The 17,695-nt window shown below is 42.4% G+C and overlaps 1 protein-coding gene across 1 annotated transcript in view; it reads right to left on the bottom strand.

The window, feature by feature from the left end:
* Positions 1–17,695, bottom strand: part of dclk1a (doublecortin-like kinase 1a) — an 85,432-nt gene that overhangs the window by 52,294 nt on the left and 15,443 nt on the right. The window contains exon 2 of the mRNA XM_038965541.1: positions 11,534–11,631. Coding sequence (XP_038821469.1) covers positions 11,534–11,631 — 98 coding nt within the window. The remainder of the gene's footprint in view (positions 1–11,533; positions 11,632–17,695) is intronic.

Genomic DNA, 17,695 nt, shown 5'->3' with positions numbered 1-17,695 from the left:
AGGTATGGTTATCCACTCGGGATCTGCCCCTCCGGGTGAAATCCCACAAACTCTCCCCCCGGTTTATCGTCCCGTTTCCCATCTCTAACACTATTACCCCCTCTGCTGTTTGTCTTCTGTTGCCCCCTTCGTTTACAACCCACCTTTTATGTGTCCAGAGTTAAACCCATGTCTCACAGCCCTTTGCCTGCCCCTGTTAGATTAATAAACTGTTGTTAATTCAACGTTGTCTGCATCTGGGTCTTACCTTGAAACGTGATACCCATAGTGCTGGGCCTTGGTCAAAAGTAGTGCACTAGATAGGGAATAGGGTGTCATTTGGCATGCATCCCAAGACTATTCTGGGCTTATTGCCCACCTCACACACAACCAAACTCTTAGGGTGTTTTCACATACAGTGCCTTCGGAAAGTATTCAGATCCCTTGACACATTTTGTTAGGTTACAGCTTTATTATAAAATGGATTAAATTGTTTTTTTTTCTCCTCATCAATCTACACACAATACCCCATAATGACCAAGCAAAACCAGGTTTCTAGACATTTTTGCAAATTTATAATAAAAATATATATATATTACATTTACATAAGTATTCAGACCCTTTACTCAGTACTTTGTTGAAGCACTTTTGGCAGTGATTACAGCTTCGAGTCTTCTTGGGTATGACGCTACTAGCTTGGCACACCTGTATTTGGGGAGTTTCTCCAATTCTTGTCTGCAGATCCTCTCAAGCCCTGTCAGGTTGAATGAGGAGCGTTGCTGCACAGCTATTATCAGTTCTCTCAAGAGATGTTCGGTCGGGTTCAAGTCCGGGCTCTTGCTGGGCCACTCAAGGACAATCAGAGACTTGTCCCGAAGCCACTCCTGTGTTGTCTTGGCTGTGTGCTTAGGGATGTTGTCCTGTTGGAAGGTGAACTTTCTTCCCAGTCTGAAGTCCTGAGAGCTCTGGAGCAGGTTTTCATCAACGATCTCTCTGTACTATACTCTGTTCATCTTTCCCTCGATCCTGACTAGTCTCCCAGTCCCTGTCGCTGAAAAACATGCCCACAGCATGATGCTGCCACCACCATGCTTCACCGTAGGGATGGTGCCAGGTTTCCTCCAGACATGACGCTTGGCATTCAGGCCAAAGAGTTCAATCTTGGTTTCATCAGACCAGACAATCTTGTTTCTCATGGTCTGAGAATCTTCAGGTGCCTTTTGACAAACTCCAAGCGGGCTGTCGTGTGCCTTTTACTGAGGAGACGCTTCCGTCTGGTCACCATAAAGGCCTGATTGGTGGAGTGCTGCAGAGATGGTTACCCTTCTGGAAGGTTCTCCCATCTCCACAAATAAACTCTAGAGCTCTGTCAGAGTGACCATAAGGTTCTTGGTCACCTCCCTTCTCCCCCAAATGCTCAGTTTGGCCTTGGCGGACAGCTCTAGGAAGATTCTTGGTGGTTCCAAACTTCTTCCATTTAATAATGATGGAGGCTGCTGTGTTCTTGGGGACCTTCAATGCTGCAGACATTTTTTGGTACCCTTCCCCAGATCTGTGCCTCGACACAATCCTGTCTCGGAGCTCTACGGACAATTCCTTCAACCTCATGGCTTGGTTTTTGCTCTGACATGCACTGTCAACTGTGCGACCTTACATTGACAGGTGTGTGCCTTTCCAAATCATGTCCAATCAATTGAATTTACCACAGGTGGACTCTCAAGGATGATAAATGGAAACAGGATGCATCTGAGCTCAATTTCGAGTTTCATAGCATAGGGGTCTGAATACTTACAGTATCTAAGTAAGTTATTTCTCTTTTTTATTGTTAATAAATTTGCAAAAATATGAGAAAATCTGTTTTCGCTTTGACATTACGGGGTGTTGTGTGTAGTTTTCTGAGGATTTTTTATTTATTTAATCCATTACAGAATAAGGCTGTAACGTAACCAAATGTGGAAAAAGTTAAGGGGTCTGAATACTTTCCGAAGGCACTTAATAATCCTATTTAAAATAAACAATCTCAGTCCTCTTTAAAGTTAACTCTGGGGCAAAAAAGCAAAAGAACTCGGTTCTCTTTGTATTCACACTGCCCTTGCCTTTGAATAAGGACTCAACTCTTTTACCAGTTCATTTAACCTTTTTATTGGACCGAGTCCTCTTTGCATTCACATCGCTATGTTTAGTAAAAGGAACCTAGATCTTTTTCCAACATTCACTCAATGCACTCTGGGTTTTTACAAAGTGCAGGACAAGTCATTCCATCAGAATGTTTTAGACGGACAGACAGACAGACAGACAGACAGACAGACAGACAGACAGACAGACAGACAGACAGACAGACAGACAGACACTTATATTTTGGAAGCTTATAGATTAGATTACATTTAGTTAAAATATGAGACATAATTATTGTAATCAGAAGATACTATTAACATTAGTATATTATTGGTGACAGAATAAATAGCAGAAGAATAACAGCAGATTAAAATAATTCTGTAATTGAAAATTGTACACCCAATTGAAAAATGTAGGCTGCTACCCAATGTTGTGATTCTCAACAATTATATTGTCTTCTCACTACAAACCAACCTGGGGAGATTTGTGTTCACATTGCCCTAACAAAGGGAACCAGACCGTGGAATTCAAGCTAACCGAACTCAGGCCACCTCTTGAGATGGTGTCAGTTCGGTTTGCTTCGGGGGCTCTTTGAGAGGTCTGACTTCCATTGGAGTGTTCACATTGCACACAAAGAAAATCAACAAACCGCACTGAGTTTACAAAAATTGTCACCAATTGTGAAAACACCCTTAGCAAAAAATGTGCAATCTAGAACCTAAAACGGTTCTTCCTTTTACGGTCCCCATAGGATAATTCTGTGAAGAACCCTTTTTGGTTCCAGGTAGAACCCTTTTGGGTTCCATGTTCTATATGGAACTGAAATGGGTGCTACCCGGAACCAAAAAGGGTTCTCCTATGGGAACAGTCGAAGAACCTATTTGTATCCCTTTTTTCCTAAGAGTGCACTGACCACTGCTGAACGAACTAGTGAAACAACGAGGACTATAAACACAAGACTGTGATGACTACCAACGACCTGTGAGCGAAACCACCGCTGCTAAGACTACAGTTACTGTCCCACAACAGACCTAAATTTCAAATGAGACCCTATCCCCTACATAAAGTCATTATAAAGTTATACTATAGCCTATAGCATCATTCTGCATATTTTAAACAAACCACAACTACTTTAATCTATTTCCAAACTAGGGTACTTCTACTATCACCTGACTGCTGGGTGTGTGTGTGTGTGTGTGTGTGTGTGTGTGTGTGTGTGTGTGTGTGTGTGTGTGTGTGTGTGTGTGTGTGTGTGTGTGTGTGTGTGTGTGTGTGTGTTTCAGGTGGTGTCCTGTGCCAGAAGTATCCCAGAAAGCACAGCGTCATGATGAACTTCCTGTCCAACATGCTCCGAGATGACGTAAGTGCCCCCCCCCCCCCCCATCCCGACATAGAGAGACATTTGGAACACAGCCCAACTTATCAATAGGTGATAGACTCCTGATCGATGGGTTGTATTAAAGGACCTACAACTACAGGTAGAGGAGTGGAGAACGGAAAAAAAATCCATTGAAATAAATTGAAATTAAAACTCAAATAAATAAAGACTATTTCATGCAGATCTACTGTGTGTGTGTGTGTGTGTGTGTGTGTGTGTGTGTGTGTGTGTGTGTGTGTGTGTGTGTGTGTGTGTGTGTGTGTGTGTGTGTGTGTGTGTGTGTTTCAGGTGGTGTCCTGTGCCAGAAGTATCCCAGAAAGTGTGTGTGTGTGTAATCTCTTAGAAGACACTTATTTGATGAAGGAGGGAAAGAATATCCTGCTTTAGGAGAGAAGATGAGAGGAACAGAAAATGACTCAACGGTTTCACCACTATCTCACTGAAACGCTCCCATCAGCCAGGAACTCCTAGGAGACACACACTCACACACACACTCACACACACACACACACACGCAAACACACACACACACACACACAAACACATGCTGGGAAAGTAATTCTACTTGGTTCTGGTAAAAGTTCTGGTAAAAGACTGAGACAAATCTGACAGTTGATGTATTTAATACAAACGACACGCATCATAATAATACCTATGATTTACCTATGAAATAATACTTAGTGGTGGGATGTCTCAGTGTTCAGAGTTTAGGGAATGAGTATGGAGAGACAACTATATGTATGTACAATGTTTACACCCAAACTATAAACCAGTGTTTCCCAATCCTGGTCCTGGGGACCAAAAAGGTGACTTTTTATTTATTTTTTTTCCCCCCTAGTACTACACACCTGATTAACTAAAGATGATTAGTTGATTAGTTGAAGAAACCTCTTTGGGTCCCAAGGACTGGGGATTAAATAACACCTTCTTCAACAAACATAGAGCCGTATTGACAGGGACACAACATCGACAATGATAACGAACAATGGATAATGATCAATGATCAAGGATAATGGTCAGGAAATAAAAATCACATAAAAATTATATGACATCAGAGAAAAAAAAAATCGACAAAAGAAACAAAGAAAATAAAAATACAACAGAGAACAGCAGCAAACCAAGACATTAGATGAAAGAGACAAGAGGCAAAGAAAGAGAAAGAGAGAGAATATATACTACAGTACCCGTCAAAAGTTTGGACACACCTACTCATTCAAGAGTTTTTCTTTATGTTTTTTATCATCTTGTCATTTCCTTTTCAGCCAACAAGTTCTCAGCATATGTGGGAAGTCCTTCAAGACTGTTCAAAAAGCATTCCAGGTGACTTCCTCTTGAAGCTGGTTGAGAGAATGCCAAAAGTGTGCAAAGCTGTCATCAAGGCAAAGGGTGGCTACTTTGAAGAATCTCAAATACATTTTGATTTGTTTAACATTTTTTTGGTTACTACATGATTCCATATGTGTTATTTCACAGTTTTAATGTCTTCACTAGTATTCTACAATGTAGAAAATAGTAAAAATCAAGAAAAACCCTTGAATGAGTAGGTGTGTCCAAAGTTTTGACTGGTACTGTAAATTCTCTCTCTCTCTCTCTCTCTCTCTCTCTCTCTCTCTCTCTCTCTCCCTCGCTCTCTCCTCTCCTTTCTCTCTCTCTCTCTCTCTCTCTCTCTCTCTCTCTCGGAGGGAGAGATTGTGTCTGGTTGGCTGTTTCTCTTATTGCTTCAGTAAAAGACATACAACAACATCTACTGTGATGCATTGTGGGTGAAGACATGTACACAAAGTAACAGATGCAAGAACAACAAGAACACACACAATGTGCAGGTGGATTTGAGTTACGCACCTGGCTACGCACCTGGCTACGCACCTGGCTACGCACCTGGTTACGCACCTGGTTACGCACCTGGTTACGCACCTGTACAGATGTAAATAACCAAACAGAGAATGAGAGGAGGATGCAACTCAATGGATGGTGTTCTAGGTGATGAGACACTGACACATGACTGAGGAGAGACTGAAGAATGGACAGAGAGAGAGAGAGAGAGGAGGATGAGAGAGAGGAAGATGAGAGAGTGAGATACTGCGATACAATGACATTCCAACTCACTCACACACACACACACACACACACACACACACACACACACACACACACACACACACACACACACACACACACACACACACACACACACACACACACACACACACACACACACACACACACACACACACATACACACACACACACACACACACACACACACACACACACACATACACACACACGTAAACTAAAGTGTATTTTCCCTCTCAGTCCAGAAGGAAAGCAGTTCTGAGTAGAAGAGAACAGAAGAAACCAGTATTGTAGTGTAAAGAAAACCCAGTCTTGTAGTTTAGAGAGCAACGTTCAGCTCTGAGAGGATTAAAAACAAATCACACTGGTTTAACCAGCAGCCGCAAGAATATGTTACAGTGTGTGTGTGTGACACAGAGAGAACCAACAGCCAATATCCTGTGAGCCAGAGAGAACGAGGGGGAGAGAAAGATAGGTGAAAAGGTGTAGGAGAGAAAGAGAGGGAGGGGAGACATGGGGAGAAAGATAGTGGGAGAGATTGGGGGTAAAGAGAGAGAAAAGAGGGATGGAAAAGAGGTGGGGAGAGATGGAGAGAAGTGGAGAGGGGAGAGGGGAGAGGGGAGAGAAGTGGAGAGGGGAGAGAAATGGAGAGGGGAGAGGGGAGAGAAGTGGAGAGGGGGAAGATGGAGAGAAGTGGAGAGGAGAGGGAGAGAACTCTACTGTACTGAACCATACTGCTGTACTGAACCATACTGCTGTACTGAACCATACTGCTGTACTGAACCATACTACTGTACTGAACCATACTGCTGTACTGAACCATACTACTGTACTGAACCATACTGCTGTACTGAACCATACTACTGTACTGTACTGAACCATACTGCTGTACTGAACCATACTACTGTACTGTACTGAACCATACTGCTGTACTGAACCATGCTACTGTACTGAACCATACTGCTGTATTGTACTGAACCATACTGCTGTATTGAACCATACTGCTGTACTGTATTGAACCATACTGCTGTACTGTATTGAACCATACTGCTGTAGTGAACCATACTGCTGTATTGAACCATACTGCTGTACTGTATTGAACCATACTGCTGTACTGAACCATACTGCTGTACTGAACCATACTGCTGTATTGAACCATACTGCTGTACTGTATTGAACCATACTGCTGTACTGAACCATACTGCTGTACTGAACCATACTGCTGTACTGAACCATACTGCTGTACTGTACCATACTGCTGTACTGAACCATACTGCTGTACTGTACTCTACATGTAACCTACATAACCAAGTAGCTCCAAGGCTCCATAATAAACGACTAGACCATGTAGGCTACACACAGTATAATCCATTACTGAGTGGCTGGAAGGGAAAAGCCATTAGTCTGAAAGTGATCCTGCATGATGTGAGCGGGTCATACGGTTTACCAGTGGACATGGCAGTATACTACTGTTAAGGGCTAGAGTGTGTGCATGTGTGGGTGGGTACTGTTCTCTCTCTCAGCTTTTAGAGACAGAGAGAGAACTACTAAAAATACACCTTGTCTGTACCCAGGAACGCACTGAACTCTATATACTGTAGTTCTCTATATATAAATAAATAAATGAGAGAGAGAGAGAGAGAGAGAGAGAGAGAGAGAGAGAGAGAGAGAGAGAGAGAGAGAGAGAGAGAGAGAGAGAGAGAGAGAGAGAGAGAGAGAGAGGTGGGCTATAATAATCTGTGACCCTCCATTCCTCAGCACAGCTATGCTCCCAAGGCTTACAGGGTGTCACAGCAACACAAAGGCAGCTGAATAATAATCTCCAGCCCAGAAATACACTCCAACTCTCCTGATTCACTAAGCCTGAACATTTGAATAAGTGATATTACGAGGCCAAATCAGAACACCCAGAGAGATAGAAATAGTTGTAGCAACTTGCTCTCGCTAGTGCTTGTCTGATGAGTCCTGCTAGGTTACTCAGTAGAACAGACAGTCAGTGTCTCAATAGTCTAGAGTGGTTTCCACTCCTTGTCTCCTTTCGTTCATCTCTCCTTCACCTGCACTGATCTGGAAATACTTGCTGACCAATTGTAGTCTGGAAAATAACTGGCTGACCAATGCGGATTCATCTTCTTTACTCATTGAAAAAAAAGTACTATGGAGTCCTAACTGACTATCCAATAGGATACTCAGTTATTCCCTGGTCGGCTGATCATTGACTGACCACAGCGTAAGAGAGAGAGAGAGAGAGAGAGAGAGAGAGAGAGAGAGAGAGAGAGAGAGAGAGAGAGAGAGAGAGAGAGAGAGAGAGCGAGAGAGAGAGAGGGGGGTGAGAGAGTACAGCTGTTAGCTGCTGGAACATTCATTAAAGGTCAGAGGGCTCTACATTCAGTAAAGGTCAGAGGGGCTGTGAGACAGCGTTTAGGGCTCTACATTCAGTAAAGGTCAGAGGGGCTGTGAGACAGCATTTAGGGCTCTACATTCAGTAAAGGTCAGAGGGGCTGTGAGACAGCATTTAGGGCTCTACATTCAGTAAAGGTCAGAGGGGCTGTGAGACAGCGTTTAGGGCTCTACATTCAGTAAAGGTCAGAGGGGCTGTGAGACAGCGTTTAGGGCTCTACATTCAGTAAAGGTCAGAGGGGCTGTGAGACAGCGTTTAGGGCTCTACATTCAGTAAAGGTCAGAGGGGCTGTGAGACAGCATTTAGGGCTCTACATTCAGTAAAGGTCAGAGGGGCTGTGAGACAGCATTTAGGGCTCTACATTCAGTAAAGGTCAGAGGGGCTGTGAGACAGCGTTTAGGGCTCTACATTCAGTAAAGGTCAGAGGGGCTGTGAGACAGTGTTTAGGGCTCTACATTCAGTAAAGGTCAGAGGGGCTGTGAGACAGCGTTTAGGGCTCTACATTCAGTAAAGGTCAGAGGGGCTGTGAGACAGCATTTAGGGCTCTACATTCAGTAAAGGTCAGAGGGGCTGTGAGACAGCATTTAGGGCTCTACATTCAGTAAAGGTCAGAGGGGCTGTGAGACAGTGTTTAGGGCTCTACATTCAGTAAAGGTCAGAGGGGCTGTGAGACAGCGTTTAGGGCTCTACATTCAGTAAAGGTCAGAGGGGCTATGAGACAGCATTTAGGGCTCTACATTCAGTAAAGGTCAGAGGGGCTGTGAGACAGCGTTTAGGGCTCTACATTCAGTAAAGGTCAGAGGGGCTGTGAGACAGCGTTTAGGGCTCTACATTCAGTAAAGGTCAGAGGGGCTGTGAGACAGTGTTTAGGGCTCTACATTCAGTAAAGGTCAGAGGGGCTGTGAGACAGCGTTTAGGGCTCTACATTCAGTAAAGGTCAGAGGGGCTGTGAGACAGCGTTTAGGGCTCTACATTCAGTAAAGGTCAGAGGGGCTATGAGACAGCATTTAGGGCTCTACATTCAGTAAAGGTCAGAGGGGCTGTGAGACAGTGTTTAGGGCTCTACATTCAGTAAAGGTCAGAGGGGCTGTGAGACAGTGTTTAGGGCTCTACATTCAGTAAAGGTCAGAGGGGCTGTGAGACAGTGTTTAGGGCTCTACATTCAGTAAAGGTCAGAGGGGCTGTGAGACAGCGTTCAGGGCTCTACATTCAGTAAAGGTCAGAGGGGCTGTGAGACAGTGTTTAGGGCTCTACATTCAGTAAAGGTCAGAGGGGCTGTGAGAACGTTTAGGGCTCTACATTCAGTAAAGGTCAGAGGGGCTGTGAGACAGCGTTTAGGGCTCTACATTCAGTAAAGGTCAGAGGGGCTGTGAGACAGCGTTCAGGGCTCTACATTCAGTAAAGGTCAGAGGGGCTGTGAGACAGTGTTTAGGGCTCTACATTCAGTAAAGGTCAGAGGGGCTGTGAGAACGTTTAGGGCTCTACATTCAGTAAAGGTCAGAGGGGCTGTGAGACAGCGTTTAGGGCTCTACATTCAGTAAAGGTCAGAGGGGCTGTGAGAACGTTTAAGGCTCTACATTCAGTAAAGGTCAGAGGGGCTGTGAGACAGCATTTAGGGCTCTACATTCAGTAAAGGTCAGAGGGGCTGTGAGACAGCATTTAGGGCTCTACATTCAGTAAAGGTCAGAGGGGCTGTGAGACAGCATTTAGGGCTCTACATTCAGTAAAGGTCAGAGGGGCTGTGAGACAGTGTTTAGGGCTCTACATTCAGTAAAGGTCAGAGGGGCTGTGAGACAGCGTTTAGGGCTCTACATTCAGTAAAGGTCAGAGGGGCTGTGAGAACGTTTAGGGCTCTACATTCAGTAAAGGTCAGAGGGGCTGTGAGACAGCGTTTAGGGCTCTACATTCAGTAAAGGTCAGAGGGGCTGTGAGAACGTTTAAGGCTCTACATTCAGTAAAGGTCAGAGGGGCTGTGAGACAGCATTTAGGGCTCTACATTCAGTAAAGGTCAGAGGGGCTGTGAGACAGCATTTAGGGCTCTACATTCAGTAAAGGTCAGAGGGGCTGTGAGACAGCATTTAGGGCTCTACATTCAGTAAAGGTCAGAGCGGCTATGAGACAGCGTTTAGGGCTCTACATTCAGTAAAGGTCAGAGGGGCTGTGAGACAGTGTTTAGGGCTCTACATTCAGTAAAGGTCAGAGGGGCTGTGAGACAGCGTTTAGGGCTCTACATTCAGTAAAGGTCAGAGGGGCTGTGAGACAGTGTTTAGGGCTCTACATTCAGTAAAGGTCAGAGGGGCAGTGAGACAGCATTTAGGGCTCTACATTCAGTAAAGGTCAGAGGGGCTGTGAGACAGCGTTTAGGGCTCTACATTCAGTAAAGGTCAGAGGGGCAGTGAGACAGCGTTTAGGGCTCTACATTCAGTAAAGGTCAGAGGGGCTGTGAGACAGCATTTAGGGCTCTACATTCATGCTACAGCATATGTGTGTGTGTGTTTCTCTGGAGAGGAGAGGAGAAGAAAGGAGGAAAGAGGATGAGGGGAGAGGAGAGGAGAGTGGGTCATCCTAATCAATAATCAACTAATTGTTTAGAAGGCTTGAGGGTCAAATTCCACGATCGATTAGTCATGCCTGACCATATCAATCAAACTCTGCACGTCACGTCACGTCACACACACACACACACACACACACACACACACACACACACACACACACACACACACACACACACACACACACACACACACACACACACACACACACACACACACACACAGGAAAGCTCTGCAGTGAGAGAGGTAGGCCTGGGATTGAGGACAGCATTAAAACCTCATTAGTATCTGAATTACCATCACAGCCATCTTCTCTCATCTCTTAGAGAAACACATTTGGCCGGATCCAAAATAGCACCCGGACATAGTGCCCTATGTAGGGAAAAGGTTGCGAATTGTGGACGCAGTCATTCTTCCACTTGAGTTGCATGCTCCCGTTACAGCACATTCTAATACAGTATCAGTGGCTAGCTTTAAGCTACAGTCAAAATACATTATCAGTGGCTAGATGACACATGGCACCCTATTCCCTAAATAGTGCACTACCTTTCGGTCACTATCTGGCTATACGGGAAGTATCTAAAGGAGATAAGTGACTGACAGTACTGCACTATGTAAGGAGTGAGGTGTCACACTACCGAAAGGCAGAAACCTCTCCATCAGATCTCCACAACGTCAAGAGACTACTGACAAACCATCAACACGGGAAGAAATACTGACAAACCATCAACACGGGAAGAAACAGTCAAGGAAATATCAGTAAGGAACTAATATCATCGGAATTGTAACGTGAGCCAGGGAATTTCCAGAATTCCTGAAGCAGCAGCGTGACAGGTCAAAGGGTCGGACCCTTCTGAAACTCTAAGGATTGTGGGATTTGTAGTTTCTCCATTCTCTAGTGACTCTAGGCTGTAGACTGGGCCTTGTTGTTTTCCTGAGAACATAGAAGGAGTGTGTTATAGAGAATGGGGGGGTCTGTCTGTCTGTCTTTCTGTCTGTGTGTCTATCTGTGCGTGTGCGTTGTCTTACCCTGCGTGGTCTGAGGTCTGAAGCAGGGCCGGAAGGGGAGGGGCTTGGAGATTTCCCCGAGCCAGGAGTGGACAGCTGACTGGTCGGATTCCCGTTCACTAGAGAGAGAGAGAGAGAGAGAGAGAGAGAGAGAGAGAGAGAGAGAGAGAGAGAGAGAGAGAGACAAAGAGAGAGAGAAAGAGAGAGAGAAAGAGAGAGAGAGAGAAAGAAAGAGACAAAGAGAGAGAGAGAGAGAGAGAGAGAGAGAGAGAGAGAGAGAGAGAGAGAGAGAGAGAGAGAGAGAGAGAGAGAGAGAGAGAGAGAGAGAGAGAGAGACAGAGAGAGAGAGAGAGAGACAGAGAGAGAGAGAGAGAGAGAGAGAGAGAGAGAGAGAGAGACAGAGAGAGAGAGAGAGACAGAGAGAGAGAGAGAGAGAGAGAGAGAGAGAGAGAGAGAGAGAGAGAGAGAGAGAGAGAGAAATGGAAAGTAGTTGAACAAGAGAAGGGTGTAAAACAGAGAGGATGGAGTGAGAGAAGTGGGTAGCAGGAATACATAGAGAGAAAGAAGAGAGAGAGAGAGACAGAGAGAGAGAGAGAGAGAGAGAGAGAGAGAGAGAGAGAGAGAGAGAGAGAGAGAGAGAGAGAGAGAGAGAGAGAGAGAGAGAGAGAGAGAGAAATGGAAAGTAGTTGAACAAGAGAAGGGTGTAAAACAGAGAGGATGGAGTGAGAGAAGTGGGTAGCAGGAATACATAGAGAGAAAGAAGAGAGGAGAGAGACAGAAATCAAGTCAGAGAGTGAATTAATCAAGTTTAATAAAGCAGCAGTATATTCTCCTCTATTTGTGTCTGTCTCAGAACAACTTACTCCCTCTCCCTTCATATCCATATAAATGAGAAGAGGAGGAGGAGGAGGAGAGGTGGTGGACAAGAGGAGGAAGAGAAACCCACAAAACTGATCCTTCATTCAGTCCAAAATAAACCCAGCTTGTGTCAATACAACTTGTTTTACTAGACCACCTCACACTTACCTGCCTTGTGTCAACGAATAGGAAGTTCACAACGATGGTGTAATATAACTGGCACTGTAACAGTATCAGAGCTGCCGTAAAACATGTGGCGAGACAGCCACAGTTCTTTTCAATCTGCCGCCGTCACTTTCAAAGCAGAAGAAGTGAACCACGTTTACCAGACATATGCATTAGTCCACGTCATAGAAAAGCTTTGAAAAAAAAAACGTTTTGGCAACGTAAAAGAAAGCAGGCGTTTCTTATTGGAAAGTTGTCATATGTACTGCCGCAAATTTCAGCCCGTTTGCCTCGGTTTTGTTTAGTGAATACAACCCTGTCCCCAATGGAGGCTGGTGGGAGTTGCTATAGGAGGACGGGCTTATTGGAATCGCAGGAATGGAATTAATGGAACGGAGTCAAACAGGTTTCTAATATTTTCTGGGATTCCTGAGGAAGCATCCAATAATCCGGAGGGGGCGATCAGAGAGTTCATGCTATCCGCCTTGAAACTTCCTAGAGATTGTAAACAAAGTAGCTTTCCACCGAGTACACAGACTTGGAGCTCAGAGCGACAAGACCAAGGGTCGCCGACCGATCATCACAAAATGTGAACACTACCTGTCACTTCGGCGGTCGCCGTCACCGGCCTTCTATCCATCGCCGATCCACTTTTCATTTTCCATTTGTTTTGTCTTTGTCTTACACACCTGGTGTCAATTCCCCAATTACTTGTTCATTATTTAACCCTCTGTTCCCCCATGTTTGTTTGTGAGTGATTGTTTGTTGTATTGTGGTCCGTTATTGTGGCCTTTGGATTTATTGACGTGTATTGTGATTATTGTTGAGTATAATTACTATATTACTCATATCTGCTGTCCTGCGCCTGACTCATCCACACCAGCTACACACAGACACATTACACTAGGAGCTGATCAAAAGCAGGGGAAGGGAGCTTAAAGGGACCAAATTCAGTCTCAATTACCAATTTCCAAGGGAGATAAACAAACATCGTAAGAGATTGCATCCGGTACAGAGGCAACAAAGGGAGAAGGGTAAGCGTGCCTTTCTCATTGTGGACAAACTCTTTATAGATGGACAGCTATTCCGAGACAGCTCCATAACACCGTGGCTGCACTAAATTCTACAGGGACTTCAGGTTACGAATTTTTTTAATAATATGGCAACTGTAAAAATATCTTAACACTATGAAGTTGATATGAACATACACACACTCAATTACATGCTCGCGTACACAAATGGACTTACACACACACACACACACACACACACACACACACACACACACACACACACACACACACACACACACACACACACACACACACACACACACACACACACACACACACACACACACACACACACACACACACACACACACACACACTTGTTCTCTCTCTCGCTCTCTCTTCTCTCTCTCTTTTCTCTCCCTCTCTCTCTATTGTCGAGAACTTTTCTATAATTTAATATGTTTTTTGTTTGTCTATCTTTTTCATGTCTTCATCTACATGTGTTTCTATGTTTACAACAACAAGATATCAGAACAGGGCCATTGGGGAATAATAACATATTGTACGGAATACATTTCTTCTGTAGTGAAGCCGTCTCTTAAGTAATGCAAGGTCTCTTTCATGATCATGTGAAATGTCAATTGCTATGGAAATGCTGGGATGTGTTATTATTATTAAGGTTATTATTAACCTAGCCAATTATAGCCTTACTCTTATCCAGACATACACACTCTCACTAACTCACATCCAATATCATACACATCAACCTACTCCAATTTACTACACACATCATTTCTTGTCTCAATGTTCTAACGTCTGTGGCATTGGCTCACAGGCAAAGAGGCAAGGGAATAAAATAAATATTGCTAGAACCTGTTTCTTGAATTCTAAATATCAGACAATTGAAAGCTCTAATTTTGACCTTCGTAATACCTCTCTTTGCAGTGACTTTACAAGCACTAATTATGGTCAATTTAGACTGAGAATAGTATCTAGTTATAGTAAGGGGCGAAATAACTGTAGCCAGTTATAATTGTAACGGTTTAGCAGATTATAAAAAAAGGAGATTAGTCTTTACGTGGCTAAAAGAAAAGGTATATAACATCTACTGTTTACAGGAAACGTAATACATCATTAGATGAAGTTCCGTGGAAAAAGGAATGAGGTGGTGAAATAAATTTCTGTCATGGACGAAGGAACTCAAAAAGGTGTGATGATATTAATTAACAAAAATTGCGATCTGAATGTGCAAATAGTCAAGAATGATTCTCAAGGAAGGTGGATCTTTTTGAATATGAAAGTGGATGAAAAAGAGACTTGGCTCATTAATCCATATGGTCTAAATCAGGATGATCCATACTTCTTCAAAAACATTTATACCAATTTATTGAACTTACAGGCAACAAATGATCAAATCATTATGGTAGGAGACTATAACACAGTGTTAAGTACCTCAATGTAAAGGTAATCACTCTACAAACTATCATCACCATGCCCTTAAGGAATTCACAAATATTATGGACACATTAGAAATAGTGGATATTTAGAGACTGAAAACCCCAGATGTAGTGAGATATACATGGAGGAGACTTAATCAAGCTAGTCGTCTTGACTACTTTCTTGTCTCTTTCTCTCTTGCATCAAAGGTTTAAAAAGGTTTTAATAGGAGACAGAATGCGATCGGATCATCAGCTAATTGGCCTTCACATAATTCTTATTAAATTTCCACGTGAACGGGGATATTGGAAATGTAATCAAAGTTGACTGGAGGACAATTTATTTTTTACTAAAACAAAATTATTTATAACTGAATTCTTCCAGTATAATATAGGTTCAGCAAACCCCCTTAATGTTTGGGATACCTTTAAACGTACCTTTAGAGGTCATTAATTCAATATTCATCAATAATTTAAAAAAAGCAGTTTCTGTCTAAAGAAACAAGACTAACAAGGGAAGTCCATGAACTAATAGTACAGGTAGATAGCAATAAAAACGATACTACAGAGATACAAAATAAGTTACAGGAAAAACTAAAAGAACTGGAGGAAATTATTCAAGAACTATCTAATATAATATATTACAAAAATAAAGCTAACTGGATGGAATATGGAGAAAAATGCACCAGATTCTTCCTGAATCTCCAACACAGGAACACTAACAAAAATATATTGGAGAAACTCGTTACTGAAGACGGAGTCATCTATGATTCTCCGAATTATATTTTAAAAGAGGAAGCTAAATATTTTAAGCAGATGTTCTCTTTTCCGTCTCATCCTCACCCACTGAATAAAGATTACTGTAAGGAATTCTTTCCAAATAGTAAATCAAATGGAAAATTAACAAATGTACAGTACAGAAAGATCAGTGCGAAGATCAAATTACAGAGAAATAACTTTTTGAGGCTATTAAATCCTTTCAGTCTGGAAAAACCCCAGGGCTTGATGGCATACCGGTAGAGGTATATCAAGCCTTTTTTGATATACTCAAAGCTCCATTGTTATCTTGTTTTAACTACTTCTATAGAAATGGTAGTCTGTCAGGTACTCAGCAGGTAGGTCTGATTTCAATATTATTAAAACAAGACCCAGATGGCAAATATAAAGACCCAGTCTATCTAAAAAACTGGAGGCCCCTTACACTTCAATGTTGTGATGCAAAAATACTAGCGAAATGCATAGCACTCAGAATTAAAAGGGTTTTACCAGGTATTGTTCATCGTGATCAGACAGGTTTTTTACATGGATGATACATTGCAGATAATATATGACAACTACTAGAAATAACAGAACATCATGGTACAGCTAAGAAGCCAGGCCTGGTATTTATAGCGGATTTTGAAAAGGCATTTGATAAAGAAAGACTGGATTTTATTTATAAATGCCTGGATTTTTTCAATGATTTTTCAGTGCTTCGCTTATAAAATGGGTAAAAGTAAAGTATAACAACCCCAGGTGTAAAATAGTACACAGCGGCTACTTCTCAGAGAGTTCTGAAATGACAAGAGGAGTTAAACAAGGGTGTCCACTGTCACCATATCTATTCGTTAATGCCATCAAAATGCTAGCTATTAAAATCAGATCAAATAACAACATTAGAGGATTAGAAATCCAAAGCTTAAAAACAAAGGTGTCCATGTATGCCGATGACTCATGTTTTCTATTAAGTCCGCATGCTGTATCCCTGCAATGTCTCATTGAAGATCTAGATAACTTTTCTGGACTAAAACCTAATTATGATAGGTGTACAATATTATGTATTGGATCTTTAAAAAAAATAGAACTTTTACATTACCTTGCAGTTTATCTATAAAAATGGGCTGGCGGTAAAGTAGCCATACTTGGTATTCATATCACAAAAGATATAAATGAGCACTCCACAATAAATTTCAATAGAAAACTTATAAAAATAGACAATATCCTGCAACCATGGATAGGTAAAAATTGCCCTGATTAACTCCTTAGTCATATCTCAGTTTAATCACTTACTTATGACACTGCCTACTCCTGATTTACATTTTCAAATCATATGAGCTAAAACATATTTTGCTTTATCAAGGTTGCTAAACCAGACACAATAAAGCGTGCCTGTCAATACAATGAATATGATTTGGGTGGGTTAAGATTATTAAATATAAAATCACTAAACCTCTCTCTAAAAGCTTCACTTATTCAAAAGTTTTACTTGAACCCTAAATGGTTCTCAAGTAGATTACTAAGAAAAGCTCACCCATTGTTTAAAAATGGCCTTTAAGCCTTTGTGCAGGTTGCCATGACTCATTTTCGATTAATTGAAAATGATACGTTTTTCAAAGTATCTCTCTTTTTCAAACAAGCATTGCGGACCTGGCTACAATTTCAATTTCATCCCCCTGAAAAGATAGAACAAATATCATAACTAATATTATGGCTGAATTCAAATGTGATGGTTGATAAAATACCTGTATTTATAGGAAAGATATTTGAAAATGGTATTTTGTTCTTAAATTATATTGTAAATTGTAATGGTAGAGTTATGTTCTTCACGGAGTTATCAGGATTGTATGGGAAGGTCTGCTCAATCCAAGAGTACAACCAATTATGATTACAGCATTACCCCCAAAATGGAGGAGGCAGGTGGCAGCGGGAGGAGGTAGGGAACTGGTCTGTCT

The sequence above is a fragment of the Salvelinus namaycush genome, chromosome 26 (assembly GCF_016432855.1).
Source record: "Salvelinus namaycush isolate Seneca chromosome 26, SaNama_1.0, whole genome shotgun sequence".
Lineage (NCBI taxonomy): Eukaryota > Metazoa > Chordata > Actinopteri > Salmoniformes > Salmonidae > Salvelinus > Salvelinus namaycush.
This window is presented reverse-complemented; position numbering and strand designations above follow the sequence as displayed.